The sequence below is a fragment of the Oryctolagus cuniculus genome, chromosome 12 (assembly GCF_964237555.1).
Source record: "Oryctolagus cuniculus chromosome 12, mOryCun1.1, whole genome shotgun sequence".
In the NCBI taxonomy this organism is placed as follows: Eukaryota; Metazoa; Chordata; class Mammalia; order Lagomorpha; family Leporidae; genus Oryctolagus; species Oryctolagus cuniculus.
In genome coordinates, this window is record NC_091443.1 from 15,804,721 (window position 1) to 15,826,886 (window position 22,166).

At 41.6% G+C, this 22,166-nt stretch overlaps 2 protein-coding genes across 4 annotated transcripts in view; one reads left to right on the forward strand and one right to left on the reverse strand.

Moving 5' to 3' along the window:
- GABRB3 (gamma-aminobutyric acid type A receptor subunit beta3) overlaps positions 1 to 22,166 on the reverse strand; it is a 416,113-nt gene that overhangs the window by 341,595 nt on the left and 52,352 nt on the right. The gene's annotated exons all lie outside the window — the stretch shown is intronic.
- The window catches only part of GABRA5 (gamma-aminobutyric acid type A receptor subunit alpha5), a 75,835-nt gene continuing 59,597 nt past the window's right edge, over positions 5,929 to 22,166 (forward strand). Inside the window, exons 1-4 of one of the 3 annotated variants that reach the window (XM_008269750.4) lie at positions 5,929 to 6,174; positions 7,806 to 7,865; positions 8,244 to 8,405; positions 20,272 to 20,393. In XM_008269750.4, the coding sequence (XP_008267972.1) occupies positions 8,320 to 8,405; positions 20,272 to 20,393 (208 nt within the window). In that variant the 5' untranslated portion in view covers positions 5,929 to 6,174; positions 7,806 to 7,865; positions 8,244 to 8,319. Of the gene's footprint in view, positions 6,175 to 6,205; positions 6,484 to 6,747; positions 7,027 to 7,805; positions 7,866 to 8,243; positions 8,406 to 20,271; positions 20,394 to 22,166 lie in introns of those variants that run through there. The other 2 variants (XM_008269749.4, XM_051822230.2) reach the window with 2 other exon arrangements.

Sequence of the window (22,166 nt, forward strand, 5' to 3'; positions counted from 1 at the left end):
TATATATACAAATGGAAAAATACTTAAAAGCAAAGAGATTTTTCATCTCGTTAGAGGAAAAATAAATAGGATAAAGAAAATGATAAGAAAGGAAAAAAATGTGTGTAACAGGAAAGAACAAACAAATACCCTAAGTAAGGTGGAAGAAAGTATAAAAATGTATTTAAATATAAAATTAATCATTATTACTGCAAATTATATAAACCAATGATCCAAGACTTTTTGCTATGAAGGACCAGAGGATAAACACTTCAGGCTTTAGTAGGGTAACTAATTTCTAATGCCCTACAATTTTGTCTTAAAGGAGAAAGCTTCCTTGAACATTATGTGAGTGAATGGCTCTCTTCCAATACAACTTTGTTTATGTAAGTAAGTAAACTGTATTTGGACAAAGGGTCATGGTTTACTGGCTCCTGGTCTAAATTTATCATTTAAAAAACAGAAGTGTTCTAATTGAGAACAAGGCAAACATGCCTTCTTTTACCATTTTTATTTAATATCCTATTGAAAATCCCAGTTAGTGCAATAGGACAAGAAAAGGAAATATGAGATATGCAGATTTTGAAGGAAGAAAAAAATTATTTTGTTGATAGCTGACCTAATTCACTTATTCTATGGTATGCATATGTCAATTTGTCTAACTGTTCACCTGTTAAAAAAGTGGAGTTGTTTTCAATCTTGCCTATTACAAATAAAGTTGCAATGAACACTGCTGTGCAAGTTTCTTTCCATGATTGTGTGCTTTTATTTCTCAGAGATCAACACCTAGGAGTGAAATTTCTGAAGTGTATAGTAAGTGTTAATTTTATAAAGACAAATTCCTCAACTCTGTTCTGAAAAGATTTGATTATTGAAACATTTCCACCAGCAAACCATGAGAAACCCATTTGTTTTCCATTCTCATCAACTTTTGATATTGCTGCTATTTCTTTATAGCTGCTCTGATAAATATAAAATGATAGTTCATTATGCTTTTAATTTTCCTGCTGGCTAATGATTACTTATCTGTCATCTTTATATCTTTGTTGAAATATCTCTTCATAATTTTGTCCATTTTGTAATTGGATTAGTTTTTTGTTGCTGTTGGGTTTACAGAGTCCTTTACATATTCTAAATTCAACTTCCATTTTCAAACTTGTGGTTTACAAATATTTCTCCTGTTTTGTAACTTTCCCTTTTCATCTTCTAAACAGAAGCAACAACAATTTTTATTTTAATAAACTCTAATTTATCATGTTTTTCTTTTTGTGGATCATTCTCATCACATGATGTCTAAGAAATTCACCTATCCCTAGGTACCAAAGATTCTATTCTACACTTTCACAGAACAACTTTATACTTTTCTGTTTCACTGTTAGAGTATGGTCCATTTTTAGTAATTTCCATATACAGTGTGAGATTTAATTTGGTCCATTTTATTTGCCTTCAGATTTTCAGTTGCACTGATTTTATTTGTTGACAAGACTATCCTTCCACCACTGAGTTACTTTTGCTCCTTTGTGGGGAAAAAACACATTTGGTCTTACGTGGCTGGATAGCTTTGTCTGTTCTCTGTTTTCTGCCAATACCACACTGTCCTGATTACTATGGCTATCTAAGATGTTTTAAAATTGTGTGAGGTGATTCTTCCTTTTTTTTATATTTTTTTAATCATTCTAAACTTTTTGCTTCCTAACATGGAATTTAAACTAAGTTTCTTTATATACACCACAAAAGTGATATTTTGCTAAAATTTGTTTTGAGCCAATAGATCAATTTGGGAAGAATGAACATCTTAACAACACCGTTTTCCAGTGTATGAACACAATACATCTATTCGTTTCACTCCTCCAGACTTGTTTTCATAGTGTTTTGTAGTTTTCAGCATGTAAATTCTGCATGTGTTTGCTAGAGTTCTACGTACGGATTTCACTGTTCTTACATAATTGTAAATGGTATTGTGTTTTTAGTTTTAGTTACTGTATGTTCAACAGACATAGAAATATATTGCTGAACCCATTTGCTACTTTATTCTTTCTTAAACAATCTTGGGATTCCTCAAGAGATTCTGTGATAATTGTATCATCAGCACATAGTGTTGGTTTATTTCTTTCCAATTTGTGTAAATTTACTTACTTTTCTTCCCTTACTGCTTTTACTCCACACCTAGTACTATGATTATGTTTAATACAGTGGTGAGACCAGGCATCTTCTTGCACCTTATCTTATATCTAATAATGTGAACAATAAACAAAATAAATTATGAATTAGAAATGCTCAATGTGTTTTATACAAGCAGAGCACTTATTTTAAAGCATGCTCTGCACCTTCTTCCCTTTGTTCCATTTCTTTATTTTGCCTTTTCTGATATTTTCTGTCTACATTTATTTCGAGGACCCAAATCAACAATCATCTTTTCCTAGGAATTCTTACACTTCTTCCAATTGGACTTGACCTTTTGTTTCCTTAACAACCAAGAACCTCCTGCTTCTGTTTGAGCAAAAACATTCATTAGTCTGTTTTGAATACATGGGAATTGAGGATTTTATCATTTCATTAATGAAGGAACTCAGATTTATTAACTTCCTTCCATAAGCTGGACTTGAGTAGCATGTGCAACATCCATATACACTTTTTGTCTAGATTTCCCTCTTCCAGGTGCTTTTTCTATAGATAGTTTCCCTGGTAATTTTTAAAATAATGTCATGCTCTTTTCATGGCAACAAAGCTATTCAGGAGCTCTGTAAAGTAGCAGTAGAAAGCCAAGTCCTTGGCTCCACATTTAGTATTTTCTTCTAGCTGAGCTTTGCACAACTGTCTCATCTTACGTACTGGGATCTTTACCGTGTACTCGATTCTTCCTAAAGACAAAATTGCTTGCAACTCCATGATCGTGCCTTACTCTACACACGTGGCCTCTTAGCTTAGAACAGTCTTTGTTCAGCCTCTCACCTTAATCAAACTCTGGTTCCTCAGGAGACACTGCTTTTCTTACTTTATTTATGGAGTCATAATTGACAATTAAAAAGGATATATGGGGCAGATGTTTGGCCTACTGGTTAAGACAGTGCTTAAGATGCCCATATCTCATATCACTGTGCCTGCGTTGAATACCTAGCTGTGGCTTCTGACTCCACTTTTCTGCTAATGCAGACCTTGGAAGGCAGCAGCAATGGTTCAAGTGGCTGGCTTCCTGACACCCACATGGGGGATCTGCATTCAGTTCCTAGCTCCTGGCTTCAATCTGGCCCAGCCCTGGTTATTGTGAGCATTTGGGGAGTAAACCAATAAATGGGAGCTCTTTCTGTCTATCTGTCTGGCTGTCTATCTCTGTCCCTCTGTCTCTCAAATAATTGATTAAAGTGGTATATATTTAAGGTACTGAGCTTGATATAAATTTGATTTGATATAAATATATTATTTAATAATCACCATAATCAAGTTCATCTTTATTTCCATTGCCTCACAGAGCTATCATCCCCTTTTATTCTTTTCATGGTGAGAATACTCAATTTCCATCCTCTTAACAAATTTCAAGTATACAATAAGGTCATGCTAACTGTAGTCACACTGCTGTACATTGATCTCCAGAGCATATTTGTCCTGCCAACATCTCCCCGTTTCCCACTCCACCACTGGCAACCACTGTGGGGTCCAGCAATCTCACTGTTTGGTTATCTAGCCCAAAGAAATCAAATCAGTGTGTAGAAGATATTTTTGTACTTCCATGTTCATTGCAGAATTTTTCACAATAGTCAAGATATGGGAACAACTTCAATATCTGTTGTGATGAACAGATAAAAAAGGGGATATATACAGTAGATTATGATAGAACATTTTTTATCTTTAACAAAGAAAAAAATCCTGCCATTTGCAACAACACAGATGAACCTGAAGGATATTATGCTAAGTGAAACAGCCACATGCAGAAAGACAAATACCACATAATCTCACTGAGGTGATGACCACCTCTACTGTACCCACCCACAAGACACAGCCACTCTTTTCAGCCTCTGGTGCTCTGTATCAAGTGGGCTACAGAAGGGTGTGCTTCTGGTAAGTTCCACCATTGCCCACCTTCCCCAGGCTCTCACACTGGAAATTAAGTTATCAAGATTGGGCTTACACTGGAGTTATATGGAACTGTGTTGCCCTCTACTGTTTTCCAGTATTATAACAACAATTCGCTTTATTTCTCTCAACAAAAGAGAAAACGCTGATGGAACGAATGGGAATTCAATTTATAGAACACCAGTTCCCAGGATAAACATTGAATTACATACTAAAACAAAAAAAATATTGAAATGGTAGAAAGTATTCTTTTAGCAATGTGTCTATAAGGTTCATACATGCCTTATTAATTCACAATCCCCTTAAGTAGTCAGTGCATCTAACACAAGGCTACATTACATGTGATGGAAACAGTAAGAGAGATGGGCCTGCCATTTCATCACAGTTAGGAGGAAAGTATTTAAGCAACTAGCATAAATGCAGTTGACATGGAACTGATAGAAAATTCACAAAAACAAAGACATTTTAGACATCATCCAGCAAACGAATCCTTTCACTACAGTTGATATATTCATTCACTAATAGGAATTAATGTCCACAACTGTCACTAATCCAAAAGCAATCCCTGTTATATCTACATTCCTTTTTCTGCAATAATTGATTGAACAACATTGTGTGGCAATCTGCAAAGATCCAAAACCACTAATTATTTGAACTCTTTGATTTGCATTATATTGTTTAATCCTAGGAAAAAGCAGTTGTCACTGGTATTTCTAACCCTAGGGTGCTAAAACCTAATATGTGACAAGTACATTCAGTTAGTTATAATATCATATTAAGTTGACCCTTAATTTTATAGCTTTGACTGCCAAAGAACTTCATCATGCACGTTTTGAGAAATTGGAAAATGAAGAAGCGAATATTCCATTTATCCATTTTAGAATTAGAAATTTCTTTCAAAGCACTTTTTGTAATTTATATTTCATGAAGAACCACTAGACTCAGGGTCATTTCATATCATGTTGCTGCTACATGTGTATTCAGAGTAATACTTCCTGTTGATTTTCACATCCATATCTATTCACGGCCTGTTCTTGGAATATATTTATAACATCTCATGTTCAGATAATTTCTGAATTGTGGGAATGTGCAAAAGCACCAGCAGTTGCTGAGATCAGAAGACCCTGCACTAGATCTCACTGGAAAACTGACAAGCCTCATACACTGAAAGATTAAACGTGTTTTCTGGAAGAGAGCTAGAAATCTGCCTCTTCTCACTACTACGCCATTGGAAGACCATAAAAAGACCATAAACCATAGTTTCCCCAAAGGTGTAGAACAGTAACGCAAACCGCCACATATTCAGGATGGTTTTACTCGAAGTCTTGAACATTTGTCTGTGAGTGTCCTCAGAACAAGATGCTGCAATTCTGAAATTTAGGAGGCAGTTGCTTCATCACCCGCCTTGTCCGCGCTGTTTGGAGCAGCCCCATTTCTGCCGAGTGGTGGTCAGCGCCACCCTCACCTCTCCAGAACTGCACCCCTGAGACGGAGACCAGCGCAGTCTCGCCAACAGCACCCCGTGGAACCGGAGGCAGCGCCAAGAAGTGGAGGCCGCGGGGTCACTACTGGGACCACGGAGAGCCGGGGCGCCTTCCCAGTGACACTGCGAGTCAAGCCATGGAACTTCTTCAGGAAGGGTTTCATTCGGATCCACTCCGGTTTCACCGTGGCTATTCGCCTAGAGCAGTGAGTTGTCACCCACGAATAACATCAAAAGGACATAGAAGAGAATTAGGCATGCCGCTGAGGACCCCGAAGGTTTGAGGACAGGTTAGGGCGGTGGTCGGGCTGGCCCTAAAACAGAGCTCTAGAAGCAAGGGCCTCCGTGCCACCAGCTGCGCCTGCCCACTCCACTTGTCCACCTAGGCCTTAAAGAGGGGGGTGTTGGGGGGCTGTGGTTACTCCAAGAAGCATCAAATCATCTCTTGAACCAGGCCCTGAGAAACTTCAGAGGCCATGTGGCCCATCCCGAGCCAGGCCAAGCCGCGGGGCCCTGAGCCCTCCCCCTCTGCTCCGCCCGGCCGAGGGCGCATTTGGTGAGAGTCTGGCGGCCTCTACCGGAGCGCCTCTGCAGAGGGGACGCTCCGCACACCCGGAGACGACATGTGGCGCTCAGGAGAGGTGAGAGCGAGCGCGCGAGTGCGCCGGGGGCGCCGGGGGGATCTGCAGAGGGGCAGCGCGCGGCCTCGGGCGCGGCGCGGAGCCGAGCCGCAGGGCAGCGGCGGGAGCGCGGGGCGCCAGATCCACTCCGCCCGGAAGCACTGGGGAAGTTCGCGCTGGCAGCATGGGGCGGTGACGCCGCACCGGCCTTCCGCGCCTGCCAGCCGGGCGAGAGCAGGCGGCGGAGAAGGAGGATGCACCCTCGCCGACGGCTCGCCTCCCAGGGCCGGCGCGCAGGGTGAGCCCCGGGCGCCGGACCCGGGCAGTGGGGTAAGAAGATGCAGGCAGTGGTGCCAGGACGGGCGGCTCCAGATCGGCCCACACCTCTACCCTCGGGGCGCGCGAGCCGCGGGCTGCATGGCCGGGGAGGCGAGGTGGGGAGCAGGCGGGGCGCGGTGGCCAGCCCGGAGCGCAAACTTTCCCCCCGGCGACTGCGGGGGCGACGCTGTGCTAGGGAGGGCAGGGGGGCGTCCTGGGAGGCGCAGCCTTGCCGGACCCGGCACCAGGCGCAGCGCCTACGGGCCGGCCCCTAGGATCTGGATGGTGGAGGACACCCGTCGCCGTCGCGGGAGCTAAAGGGGTGAAATCGTCCACCTGGGAAGCCCCTGTCAGCCCGGGGGTTCCGAGGAGCTCGGAGTCCCAGTGCTGCTCCCGCGGTGGGCGCGGGCCCCGCGGGGGTGTCGCGCGCTGGTCGCGCGGGCTGCTCGAGGCTAAAGGGACTCGGAGCCGCCGCCGCACCGCGCGCTCCCAGCCGTGGAGGAAGGCGCTGCCGGGCGGAGCGCTCGGCTGGGATCCCGGGCAAGAGCCGGGGAGGTCTGCGAGGGTCCGGAGCGAGCCGGGGCGGGCCCGGGAGCGGGAGATGCCCGGCGAGCTGCTGCGGACCGGGCGGGTGGCCGACCATGCGGGGCCGCGGGTGCCGGGGCGGCCGAGGCTGCGGCTCCGCAGTGCTGCTTCCGCGCCCACCTGCTCCGGCGCACCAGCCCTGGCGAGCCTTCGGGTCCGGGGATCGTGGGAGCGCAGCCTTTCTTTGAGGGTCGGTGGTTTGGGGCTGAGGGGTGGCAGGAGGCGGTGCTCGGGTTTCCCGCATGCAGCGCCGCGTGCTCGCCACCGGGACAGTGGCCTGGGTTCGGCGACGAGCCCCAGGACGCACCCCCACGACCACCGTCTGCCACCCTGCCCTTGTCGGCAAGAGTGGCAGAGGGCCTTAGCTTTGAAGTACCTGTTGTGTGTTTCCCAGTCCCGGAGTTTGCCGGGGTCTCCTACGGGAAAAATGTTCTTTTCTGCACAGTCGGTGTTTCGAGTACCATGAGCACCTATTTGCGTTATGCGCATACGGAGAAATATGTGCCTTCGCTTGAGGTTAGTTGCTGAGCCCAGGAATGGTGCCTGCCTGGATTTCAAATGCATTCATTAGGGCCCAGCACATAAATGAGAGACCTTCTCAAACGCAGGGATTATTAAATTATTTCGTCATGAGAGCAGGACACCCGATAAAGTGTCAAGTCTATCTTACAGGCGGTTCTATTATCGTGATCCTATAGAAGATGTGTTTCTCAAATGTACCTTTCCCCCCTCTTTCCACATACTTTCAGCATCTTGCAGAACAAGGAGTAGCTTGCTGGCTTTGAACGCGTGGCAAATATTTCAGAAAGGTAAATTTTCCACTTGTGGATTTGATGGATGCAAAACACAGTTGCTGAAATAACTTCAAGCGTTTGTCTTAATCATTGCCATAATGGGTCGTTTGATAGCATGCTAAAAAGTTAAATGAATATTTGAGGCATCAAAAAATGAGAATGATTCTGCACTCTTGAACAAAAGTGAAAATTAAGCCCTACTGCAACTTCTTTTTACACCCCAAGGTACTGCCCAGTGAAGATCTCAGAAAACACCAGGTGTGTGTCAGTGCTGGTGGAGGGCAGGTTTCCTTGCTTTGTAAATGGTTGCCTGGTAGCAGTGCAGTTTGGGTCCCTTTTAGTGACCCAGAACCATTGATGTTCACCTGCTTTTCTCCTTTGTGTACTTTTCAGCTTCAAGATCCACTTGGGGGAAAGGAACAGTTAATTCTTCCAAATTCATCTGCTTCAGCTATTATTCTTATTGGGAATGGACAATGGAATGTTCTCTAGCTTTATCATGATCAAAAACCTCCTTCTTTTTTGTATTTCCATGAACTTATCCAGTCGCTTTGGGTAAGTTATCTATGTTTTTATTTTATCAGCATAGGAGCACAGGTGCCTTTCGGTTCAGAACATAAATTCAGGGAGTCCTCACTTGCCGCCTTCACAGCCCACGCCCTTTAATTTGTTGTAAATAAATACAGTCCTTGTCCTAATCCATGCTTTCTTCCTAAGCAAGGCGGCTCCTGGTGTGGTGTCTCAAAGTGAGTCACAGAAAAGAAGCAGGTTACGTTTTCTGAAATGGAAGCCAAAGATGGTTTCCGAATCAGCTGTGTCTCCTCCTATTAGGGTTAAAGCAAGATTCAGAAGTTCATGTGCATAAAAGACATGCACTGCTTGCTAGACAAGCCAGTGTGCGGCATTTTGATTGCCCTCCTTTGTTGCATTATGCAACTGAATTGCCTTTAAACTCAAACCCTTGCTATGTGGCATTGAAAAGGACCCAAAACAGCCCTGGCCTGAGCCAACAACCTGGAACTGTGGCTGTCTGGAAACAGGTGCAAAGAGCATGAACCACATGTGTCCAAAGATCTGAAAGGCACCCCTGAGGTTTTGATGTTAGAATTCTCATTAGCTGCTTTTACTTTGGCCTTTCGTGCTGGGTACCAATTCTGACCTTTTAGCCATCAGATAGGGAGAATCAGCATTATAGATGAATGTTATGAGTCTGAGCTGTCTTCTCCCCCTCACCTCCCTACCTCTGCCCCAGAATGATTCGAACTAATCAAAATGATCACAACTTGAAGTTGATGGAGTATAATTAAGAAATCAAAGTGCAAGACAGAAGTCACCAAATGTTAGTTCGGCTGTCCTGGGCCCCAGATGTTTCACAGTGCACTTCACCTTTGTGCATATCATCCAGGAATGGGAAACACCTTTGCTTTTCCACCTCAAAGATCACTTGTATCTGGCCAGAAAAGAGGAACTTCCTGGGGCTAGGACCATTTGTATTTTTCCTCATTTTCTGCTCTTCTGACCCTCCCAGATCTGAGCAGAGAGAGAAGCAAGGAGAAAGGAGAGAGGGAGAAAGAAAGAGGCCTTGAGACTTTCCCGTGTGCTGTAGCCACAAAAGGCAGCCCTTGGATTGGAGTCCAGGTCTACACAGGCACAGTGCTGAGCTCTCAAATGGGGCTCTGTCCTGCAGAGTGAAGTTCAGGAGCATGCCATCTCTCACCAATACATGCCAAACGGCTTGTGCACGCTAACCGTAGTAATGGGAACACATTCACGTCACAGTCCTTTTAGCCACGCTGAGCATTTCCTCAGCAAAGAATGTTGGATGTTATTCTTGCCTTGCTTAAGTGAACGCCTCCCTTTCTAGACCCTTGTTTTGTCTTATCTGTTAAATGAAGGTTTTCCTTTCCAAGCTCTCCAGCTGTTAAATCCTATGAACTAAGATATTCATAGTGTTCCTCTACGTGACAACTGTGTTTAAGTGAAAATGTACAGAATATTCATATTTTCAAGTTAATCCATTAAATTTTTATGCCCTGATTTCCACACATATTTAGTAATATGTTGGAGGTGAGGAATATGCTGAATTAAGAATATATATTTCTTTGTAACATTTTGGTCAACATGTACTAATATGAGCACATTGAATGGGCATAGAATTATTATACTCTCTGGTAGATACAAGTGTGAAATAGATAGATACAAGTATGAACAAGGAGTTTAACCATGAGAAGCAGATATACTTTATTTCTTACTTAATTCTGTAGCTCTGAGACGATCCTCCAAACAGAGCGACAGCTGTTAGTTTCTGGAATATAATAGTGTGCAAGTGGTAGAATACCCTCAAGTTTTCTAGCAAATGGACTGTTAGAGTTTTTAATCTTTTAGATATAAGGTCAATATCCATCACTAAATAGTACCTGTTAACTGCAGAAACTATGTGAGATTCAGTAAAGTATACATAAAGGCAAACATCCTAAATCCACTATGCAGGGACAAGCACCCTTCCCATCTTGGTGTGCTGACTTCCCTAACCTCCATGCATATTTTTATGTAGTCGAAATCATCCTGTGCATTCCATTTTGTCCCGCACTTTTCCATATCTAATATTTTGTTATTACATGCCCTTTAAAATGTGTGACTTTAAAACAGATGCATATTATTGCAGTGCACAAATGCCCTGTTAGCTACTTCTTGAATTCAGTGTGCTTACATTGCTTCTGGTTTTGTTGTGAATTTTCCTGTAACAAACATATTTTGCTTGTGATTTTTAAGCAATTAAGATTATTTCTATGCGAAAATATTCCCGTAAGTGGGATTTTTACATCAGATTCTTCGAGTGCTTTTTACTGTTGAGTCTGTGTATCCAACCAGCTCCAATGAGGCAGGGTTTCCAGCAAAGGCAGAAACTGAGTTTCACACACTCTGTCCAACAGGGCATATTTTTCAACAGCCACAGAACACATGAAAGACACCGTGCCCATTCATCTCTTTTCTTATATGAGAGGTCTCTTGCTTACATATTATCTAAGTATACATAAGAATAATTTGTCAAATGCTAAAGAAAATTTCATACATTATTTGACTTTAAATCTTGGCAAAATGATAGCAATCATAATGCAGAGCACCCATTCTTTGTGCTTCAGCTGAGTCCCGAGAGCAGCCTTATGAGTTCAACATCTATAGCTGCATCTTCCAGTTGGGACATTTCTAAAACCAGTACCTGCCAAGATTCCTTACTTGCATTCTTCCTATGTGATTATGTGATTCTTGAACCCCCTCACTTGACTGTACCTGCTTTGCAGGGTGGGTCTGGGTCAAATCTATCTAGGGAAGAGGGAGGCCATATTCTGAAAAGCATTTTTTGTTTCAAATTGAGGGAATTTGCTGTACTCTGAGATTAAAGGGGGAAAAAAAACAGTTTGGGTCAGCCCTGTTTTTTCCCCTAAAGAAAGAGTTTATCTGATCAGTTCAAGAGAAAGGTGAAAGGGGAAACGCCAAAGTCCTTAATCTGAACAGGACTCTAAGACCAGAGAAACGCTGATGTCTAGAAATATGTACAAAACACCAGACTGGCAAGGGGTAGGGAAGGATCTAGAGAATCAGGCGGGGAGAAGAAAGAGACTAAGTGTGAGCTTGCATGCATGTATGCATTGTTTGAGCAAAGTGTGTGGATTTTGCAGTAAAAATATGAGAGTGACAAGTGAAATCTATTTGGTGATAACACAAAATAGTTAACATGAAATTGCTTTGAAAATATATTGATTATTATTTCTTCTCCTCCTAGTCCTATTGTAAATTCGATTGGAGTCATAAGCAGCTTAATTTCAATAACCTTTATCATTCTTCTATTAGTTTTAAAGTATGGAACAGAGCACAAGTCAAGTGAACAACAGAACAGAGCCTTCTGCTATGGTATATTTGGGGACTGGGATTATTTGAGACATTATAGTTATTTTAATGAGACCAGTAAGTAAAAATGCATTGTATGGAAAATTAGTACAGAAATAATATTAGAATAAATGTAATGTCAAGACACATAATATTGTTTAAACTGGAAATATTTATCATGATTTGAAAAATCATATCATCACAATTGTTAGGCCAGTGATAATTATAATAGAAAGTTGATTATTAGCTGAATACAAGGTAAAGTCTGATTCCATTAATCTCATTGTATTGGAAATACCTATTGAAAGAGAAAAAATGCCTTACTATTTTATTATGTGAGAATTGTATTCAAATGGACTTCAGAAAGCAATACTTTATAATCAGAGATGAGCATTTGGCCTAACAGTTAACATGTCTATGTCCCATATTGGAATGCTTGGGTTTGGTACCTGCCTCTGGATCCTGCCTCCAGCTTCTTACTAATGCAGACCTAGGAGACATTGATGATAGCTCAAGTAGTTGGGTTCCTGCCACCAATAGGAGAGACCTGGATTGAGTTTCTGGCTCCTGGCTTAGCCTTGGCCCAATACCAGCTACTGTGGGCCATTTGGGAAGTAAACCAGTGGATGGGCATTTCCCCACTCCCATCTCTCTACATTTCAAATAGATTTTAAAAATTTAAAAATATAACTGGCAATTAAAAAACAGGTCTTGTAGGAATAAGTACAGTCACTGTTTGTTTGGGTGAGTATGCCCACCTGGACTTCTGGTCTCATGAAATGGGCCTTTTTATACACAGGCTCAAGGACAGCTCTCGTCTTCTAACCAGAGCAGAGAGTCTGTTCTCTCTGAAGCATGCAGGCACTCACAATGTCTTTTTAAATGAAAAGTGCTTTCTTGTGAATCTTCAGATGATAAATTCATCCTGCCCTGTCTCTGCAAGTTCACGGGGCCCAGGATGAAGAGTGGAGGCAACAATTAGGAAAACACTCCAAAAGTGCCACTGAAGCAGTTTGCAGAACACAATCAATAGCTCTTATAGACCAAGTCTTGAGGAGCAATCAGAAAGGTAGTTCTTGTATATAACAAAAAATGTGTAATAACAGTGTATGTATTTTTAGCAATAACAGGGCTACAGAGTAATGTCCAGCAGTTTTTTCTTTAAAAAAAGGTATCAAGGAAAATATTTCCCTGCATAAAATATTTGCCCTATAACAGAAACTCTTAGAGTGTTCATCATGCCAATAGGCAACCAGCAAAGCTTAGAAGGACAGTAAGTAAGTGCAGCTATCTCCCAACAGCGGCTGGCAATCAGCTCCAAGATGAGTCACCAGCTCTGTTCATGGGGAGGAGAATGTGGGCTTTCAGATTTTTACAAAGGTTCAATTGCATAAGATTCACATTTTAATTGGTGTGTAATATCAGAGAAATTTATGAAAAGAAAGTAAAAAGAGGGCCTATCATAGAACTCTGGTGATTGGAACAAAAATTATCAGTGTGTATATGGCTGTATCTCTTAATGCATTTTACAAAATTGCACCATTTAATTTTCACAAAACCCTCACTTCGTGGAGAGTTTAAGCCTTAACAATTTAGAGAAATGTATGTGGCTTTCATCAACAGAAAGTGGTAGAATCAGGGTCCATCTCTGGGTTGTGGGATGGGGCTAGCATTCTTCACTCTAAGACTTACTCCAGAAAGTCCTAATATTTACAATGCCATGAAAAGGGAATTAAGAGTGGGGAATCTCTATATTGGAAACAAAAAATATCCTAATCTAGAATCCAAGTATTGTAAAAATAGTAGCTCTGTTGCAGCCCAAATATAATTCAGTGTAGGGATTTTGGAATACAAAAGGATGACATGCTAGGAAAAATAAGACATGCTATGAAACAGGCTTTAGCATGAAAGCCCATCTCATTTATATTTATTTAACAATTTGTTTCAATTTCTATCAGCAGAAGATTAGTTGATTTTCAATTTTAACAAAAAAGAAAACAATCTTGAGCCATCGCTCAGTCATTTTGGTTCCTATTTCAGATCCCTGGCAAATATTTCAGAGAGCATTGAGGTCTCTTTGATAGAGGACAATCTAGCTGTCAGGCTCTGATCTCCACTGCTGCACACACTCTGTGATGTCAGAAGTAACTTAACCTGATTGCAGCTCAGTTTTCTAATCTCAAAGTGGGAATAATACTGGAGCCTATGCCTCAGGGCTGATGTGAATGATCCATTGTTTAATCTATGCTAAATATTTAAACAACATGGTGGGTACTGAACATGATAGGCATCCTTATGGGTGTTGTGACCAGGAGACTTCTGAAGTTTGCTAGCTCCAGAGGGTAAGCATTATACCTGGGCCTGAGCTGAAGACCAGCAAGGTGCATAACCTGAATCACATCCATTGAGAATCCCTTTCATGAGCATCTTTGGGGACATTGCTGTGCTGCTACTCCAGTGTGCATTGAGTCCTTACCAAGTGCCAGGCACTCTCTGCTGAGATCCCACACAGAATGAGTGGAGCCTGCTTTCACTGAGGGAGCATTCTGGAGTGCATGAGACATACAGTAGCAAGTAACTATCAGCTAGGTTGTGATGATTGCCATGAAGAATGATTCTGAGTAAGAGATAGTGACTGTGCCCAAAAGAGATGCTTGATCTGCGGGAAGTGGTAAAGTGAACAGTGCTATTTGCGGAGAGGACTGAACAGACAGAGAGAATGGAGGGAAATGCAGGAGCATTGTAGCAGGAGCATGCTGGGTATATTAGGAATAGCAAGGGGGTCGGTGTGAAAAAGAGGGAAATAAGGAGGAGGTGATCAGGGAAGAAAAGGCAAGGCTAGGACCAAACTGTGAAAGCCCTAGTAAGCCACCCTGGGAGGTATCAAGAAGAGAAGCTGACTTTATCTTGAATTTCAGAGAGGAGTGACGCATGATCTAATTTAGATGTGTTAATTATGTGACTTGATACTAAAGCTCAGTCTGTTACTTCTCAGCCTTTTGTCTAAGATCAGGTGTAAAGCTTAGTCTATATACTGAGTGGATGGAAAGAATGGAATATGAGTAGAGTGTGAGAGAAAGAGTGGAAGAAGTAGAGGGGATAGTTAAGAGGACATTGTAATGATATAGGGGAAGGACTCCTTTGGCCAGGATTGTTTGTTGGTGAGTTGGTGTGGAACTGAAAGAAAGAGAATAATCTAAAGCAACTTCCCCTATCCTGATACGCTGTTGGCTTCAATTGCTTATCATTGGGCTGAAGAAGACAGTAGAAGAGATGGAAGTGGAGTTATGGACATATTAAGCCCTTTGAAATGTCTCCTAGGGAGCCAAGTAGGAAGCCAAGTAGGTCAATGTACACTGAGCTCTAGAGGACAGAGCATGATTGGGCTAGAGACATGGACTTGAGAATCTTGCATGGGTGAGATATTGAAAGCCGTTGGGTTAGATGAGATCGGTTAGGGGTGGACTATAGACAGAAATGAAAGAGTCCCTGGATTGTGCCCTGGGACATTCCATTGTTCAGAGATCAATAAGGTAAGGAGGGATTGAACAGAAAGACTGAGAAGAAGAGGCAAGCAAAGAGGATAAAAAGCACTGTGTCCCATGACTACTGGGAAATATACTGTCAGAAGGGGGACACGGTTAGCTCTGCCAAATAGAGCTTGCAGGTCCACTAAGATGAACACAGGGACTTGCTCTTTGGATTTGGCAATGCAGGTTTCCTTGTGATGCATTAGTGGAAGCCCAACAAGAATGGCTGAGAGACAAAGGAGTAGAGACAGTAGTGATTTCTCATATAGACAACTCTTCTGATGAGTTTAGATGAGAGGAGAATCAGAGCATGGCTCAATAACTCGAAGGGACTATGGAGCAAGTGAGACATTTTAAAGAACAGAAGTATTGCAGCAGACGTGCTACTTGATGGGAAAGACTGACATGGTAGCTGTACTGCGTTATCAGATATAATAATATATAATAACTGTACATGGCACACTAGTACAGTTGGGTTGAGAAGGACAGGGTTGACACTGTAAAAATGGGCTGAATGAGATGAGAGGTGTGAGACCTGTGGGGCCATGGGACTTGAGCTCCACAATAGGATTCTGTGTTTGGGCAACAGTGTTAAGGACAAGAATGGAGACACAAGGAAGGGGTTGAGCAGGGGGAAACTTGGCACAGTGTAGAGAGCTAAAGGAGAGCACTAGCAGGACCTTTAACGTGAGCCCAAAAGGAGAGGAAGGATTTCAGAGTCCTGGCATGTTTCACAGCACAAGACTTTAGTCCTATAAAACATATGTCTTTAGTTCATGGTTTTGTTTTTTTAATTTAAGAGAGGAAGAGCTCTCATTTGGAAACATAGAACACTACATTTATATTTTTTTCTTTTACATATATTCTTTTAACATGATTAACTGAAGTGTTGTAGAATGGACATTTGAGGAAAACAGCACAAAGTAAGGCCATTTAGAGGTTATTCCTTCAAAGGTAGTGACTACTTTTAAAAGAATAAACTAAAGAGATACTTCTTAGAATTAAATATTGGGGAAAGAATGTTACTTAAGAACAGAGTTATAGCTTAAAGCAATTACAGTTCAATTCTCATTAAAATGTTCCACAGTTGCCATTATCAATCCTGCTTTATGTAAATGAGAAATTGTCAGTATAATCAGAAATAACATCAGGAAAAAGTGTATCATGCACTATCTTCACTAGTACCATTTATAGCACAGCAATACTCAAAAGATTTTTCTTCCTCAGAAATGAGATAATTTGTGCCCTTTAAAAAAAACAAAATAAGGAAACATCGTCAGATAATACCTGATAGAATGCAGTCCCTTTAAAAATGGAATCTGAAGTGTATTATTAGTAAAGATCATAATCCTAATCAATAGGTAGATAAAATTCTTTAAATTTCCTCAAAAAAGAATAAAAAACTTTTCTATCTAACTGAAAATACAACTCCTTGCTTACTCCCCCTTTCTAAGTATAGTTATCCCTTGCTATCCACAGGGAATTGGTTCCAGAATCCTCAGTGGATACCAAAATCCACGGACACTCATGTCCCTAGATAAAATGGCATAATATTTGTATGATAATCTACACACATCTCCTGTATACTTTAAATCATCTCAAGATGACTTACAATACCTAATGCAAGGTAAATGCTCGGCTGTGTAAAGTCTGTATTCATGAGTTCCAGCAGCTGTAGATCAAAAGTTCTGTTTGTACTGAACATGTACAGACTATTTTTCTTATCATTGATCACAAAATAATATGGCATAACAACTATTTACAGAGTATTTACATTGCATATTAGATATTATAAGCTATCTAGAGATGATTTAGAGTATACAGGAGTATATGCATTGGTTATATGCAAATACTACATTGTTTTATAGAGAGACTCAAGCATCTTTGGATTTTGGTATCTGAGAGGATTTCTAGAATCAATCCTCTGTGGATATAGAGGATTGACTGCATTTACTTTATGGTCCCATCTCTAGAAGGTAAATAATCTGAAAATAGTGAACTACTGATAACATATAGTAAACATAACATGTTTTTGTAGAGAATATGCATTAAATATAAGAAAATGGTTCATATTTTAAGAAAACCTTGTTAATTAGCCCTCTACTAAAATTGAAGGGTAAATCACTAAATTTTGTTATGTGTAAGGCTACTGTCAGTAATAATGAATCTAGTTCCCACTAACAGAAATCTGCTCGCCAAAGAGCAGAGCATTTCATTTGTCCTTGAGGCACTAGAAGACCCACAGTAGAGCTCCTTGGCTATGCTGAGTAGGGTTAGAAAAAGCTTAACTGGAACGGCAGTGAGCCTGAGCCTGCCTTCTGAGCATGAATGGAAGCACTGACTCTTCAAAGAGATGAGGGCATCTTGTGCTTCCATCATGGATCACACTCTGCACACCATTGCTCATGAAGGTATTTCTACATTATTTTCTTTTTCAAATGCTTTCAGTGAGCCAAAGTGGAACAAAGCAAGCTGAAGTTAGTCTTAGAAACAGTCCTCAAAGACTCTGCAGTTTGGCAGAAGGATTAGAGGGTTCTCCAGACATTGTGAGGTTCTCTTATATGAGGGCACTATGCCAGGGGCTACAAAAGTGCAGTATTTATGTTCTGTGATAAAGCAAGAGTCTTGTTCTCAAGGGTTGTGAAAATGGTATAGTTCAATATCATCCTTGCAGTGGGTTATTTCTGAGGGTGATTCATTGATTGAAGAGAGCTTCCCTGTTGTTCATGAGAAAAAACCTGCTCTTAACCCAAGAGATATTTTTGGGGATAGTTTAGGATCTGTTTGCTACCTCATAGCTCCTATATGCAGCTAATACAGCAAAGAATATGCAGCAAATCCCCAGTTATTGTCTCTATCATAAAAATACCCAAAGACCAAAGACAAAGGGAACAGTTATGGCAGGACAGGGCACATATTAAAATTTTTTTCAAGAAGAGAATAACTATGTGCAAATATACATTGACATATTTAAATGATTCTTTTTGTTTACTTTTAGCCAAGAAGTAGAAGTTGAACAGTGGGATTCTTAAGCATTGTGTCTTATCCCATTACTATCAGAAATGACTTGGGTATTCATAAAATGAGATTCAGAGTCAAGTGGGCTGGTGTTTCCTTGAAATGGTCAGCAGTGCCTGTGTCTCCAATGTCACGGGTATCCATGGCAAGCAGTGCCCATAGCAACATCACTGCCAGTGCAGTCTCCCAAATGGTCAATAATGTGTGCAAATCCATGTCTACTCAGACCACGGTTGCTCAGAGCCAATGTAATTTAAGAACGTTTTCACTTGGTTAATGGAACAGCTTAGAAAATTTTTCATGAAACACTGAATGATATTTTTTTGACCAATGTATATGCTGTCACCTCAATTTGTAAGTTAAAGAGACAGAGAGGATCGTCCAAGAAGTGGGCACCTGGATATAGCCTAAAAATGGGTGCTCAACATGATATGAGAAGTAGATCATGAGGTTAGGTCTAGTGTGGCCAATAGTTATACAACTGGGCAAGTACAAATTATGACGTCTTCCACAAACCTAGACGACCTCAAGGTTTTTCATTCTATTAGTTATTCAAAGTTTAGGGTTTTATCTTTCTGAAATATGAAATTACCACACATGTTAGAGAAAGGAAGGATTTAATAGCTATAGTTTTAATTACTTAATTCCAGAGTAAAAATCCTTATGTGTCTGTTGGTTCTGTTCTAAGAGCACTGTTAGATCTTCAAATATGTGCATTTTCATGTTGATCTGTAAATTAGATCAAAAGAACTTTGTGCTTTTCAAAAGGGAATAGCTTTAAAGCTAGTAAAGAATTGATCTGCTTAGATGCAATCAATGAAAATGACTAAATTTCAAGAATTGGATAGAGCGAGTGCACAGCAATTCTGACCTCAGTATCCCTCCCCGGATGGTGGCTCTTGGCTCTGATTGCAGCCTTTTCATGGGAGAGCAAGTGCTCTGAGTAGAGCTGAGGCTCCATAGCCAGGCACTTCAGGGAAGTACCAAGTATCAAGAGCACTGACTTGGGAGTCTAAGCTGGACTTCTGCTTGGTGAGTCTAACATGGACCCTTGAAGCCAAGTCAGAATTTTGGTCAAAGTGCCCAATCATCCATAATGACTTGCCATTTATACTTCTGAAAGCAAGTGTATAACAGAAGTGAGGTTCTTGCTTTTCAGGCATGACATTACCTTCTTGTCTTGGGGATTCCTTCCCCTCAAAACAACCTCCTCTGTCTGTCCACATCTACCCGGTGCAGTTTCTAGTATCCATCTGCTCTATCTCCTTAAAACTTTGGAGCCTGGATAACTCATTCTGTTGAATAAACTAAGGATGTTTTTGTTCTTCCATGAAGGTTCTGTCTGCTTTTACTGAGTCTTTATTATGAATAAGATGTGTTAGGTCACACAAAACATGCCATTAGCTATCCATGCCAAATGGTGTTGGATTTCAAAGAGATGTCACAGACCAATTATTTCTCTCACCACACACTGTAAGCCTGATGTATCACTCACAACACAAACACTCCCAATCTAACCAACGATGTACTAAGATTTGGGCTTGTCAAAATTGTCTTCCATCTTGGCCTGTTTTTCAGGCTCCCACTCCAAATCCCAGCACCCACTTCAAGTGACTCATTAACAACAATAAAACTCAGTCTTCCTGTTTAAAGCAAACTTCTGAAATCCCTTACAAATGGAATAGGCTCTGCCATGCCATGTGCAGGTGCTGATTTTTTTTAATGGGTAAAATGTTGACAAAGGCTCCTCAGAAGCTGGATATGATAGATTTAGGATAACAGACAGACAATCAAGAGCAGAGAATCTCAGTATTCAAGAACTGAAGCTTATCAATCAAAATGATGCAGGTAGTCTGAGAGAAACCTTCTCATTGCCCTCCCTCCAAGAATAGTCACCATGTGATTCCCTGGCTCTTATATCCTAAGAAGAATTTCTTAGAAATGAGAGAATCTGTAACTTTTCCATTTGTTTTTCTTTTAAAAAGCTTTTCACAAATGCCAACCAGTTCTGTGAAAGATGAGACCAATGACAATATCACGATATTTACAAGAATTCTGGATGGGCTCTTGGATGGCTATGACAACAGACTACGGCCTGGGCTGGGAGGTGAGTGTGTTCTCCTGTGGCTGCCAAGAACTCAGGAAACTTTAACCCCAGTTTCAAGCTCATGCTTGCTGTAATGTGAACAATTCCTGAAAGTGCTTCCCTGCCAGGAGGTTCAGATAATAGTTGTTCCACCCTTGCCAAGGATCTTGCATCTTTTTCATCATTTCCAGTTAGGAGAAGCTGGGGCATGTGGTCTCCCTACAGTATCCATGCAAACTCCCTTCTTAACATCTATTCTGGTTACCTTGGGGTGTTATGAAAGCTGAGATTCTCTTACATTAAATAATGTAAGATCAACCTCATACTCTTGAAGCTGTGGAAGTCCTTTTTGGAAATCCACTATTCAATGCAATTGTTCTTTACATATATACGGGGTTCAAGTTTAATATTTTGCTATAGTCTTAAGAGTATTCACAGTTGTCTCTGCTTATCCACAGGGGATGCATTCCAAGACCCCCAACAGATGTCCAAAACCACAGATAGCACTGAATCCTATATATACTATATTTTTTCTTATACAAACATACTTATGATAAGGTTTAGTTTACCAAGTAGGCAAATAAGGGATCAACAATAGTATAAAATAATTATAACAATTTACTATAGCAAAGGTGATTTAAGATGTATGAGTTTTTATTTCTGGACTTTTCTATGTAGTATTTTGGGACTGCAGTTCACTACACACAAACTATGAGCAACTAAAACCACTGAAAGTGCAGCCGCATATAAGGGGGGACTACCAGGCTTACGCTCGATGAAAAGCAGTTAAAAGAATGTGATGATAGACTGGGTTTCCAAGGCACAACTAGCACAGTGGGTTTTTTTTTTTTAAGATTTATTTATTTATTTGAAAGTCAGAGTTACACAGAGAGAGAAGGAGAGGCAGAGAGAGAGAGAGAAAGGTCTCCATCCACTGGTTCACTCCCCAACTGGCTGCAATGGCCAGAGCAGCGCCGATCAGAAGCCAGGAGCCAGGAGCTGCTTCTGGGTCTCCCATATGGGTGTAGGGACCCAAGGACTGGGCCGTCCTCTGCTGCTTTCTCGGGCCATAGCAGACAGCTGGATCGGAAGTGCAGCAGCTGGGACTCGAACCAGCACCCATATGGAATGCTGGCATCGCAGGCAGCAGCTTTACCTGCTACGCCACAGAGCCAGCCCCCACAGTGTTGTTTTGTGCTGAGAAGGGTGTGCAGTTGCTGTCACCTATTTAGAGGTGGTGCATTTGAACTTGCTTCATTGGGTGAAGTAGAGACTCTCTGGAGAGTATATTCTGGGAGGAAGTTTAACAACTCTCTAGTCTTTCTATTTTTAACAGATTCATTTGAAGCACAAGTTGCCATCTTATGCATCTCTGGCACAAAAAGTCTACACAGGCTCCTCTGCAACATCTAGCTTTGCCCTCTGAGTTATGTCCCCAGGCCTGTGCATCCAGCAGAGCAGTGCCTTTGAACACACCCAAAGGGTCAAACCATCTAGCGATCCACTACATTGCCCTTGCAGTTCCTGCTGTATTTTCTCATTCACGCTGCTTTGCAAAGTGGGAGGATACAACAGACAGCCAAGTGGGCCCGCTGCTGGGGGGACAGTCACCAAACACACCCAGCCTCACACAAACACCTGTGCACATGCATTTGCACACAAGGCACACACAGATGATCACTGTGCATTGAGGTGCTGGAAGAGAAAAACCAGGGGTGATCTGAGTCGATGATGATAGATAGCATCCATCTGTCTGGGATCATTTAATGTAGACTGTAGTGCACTCTGAATGTG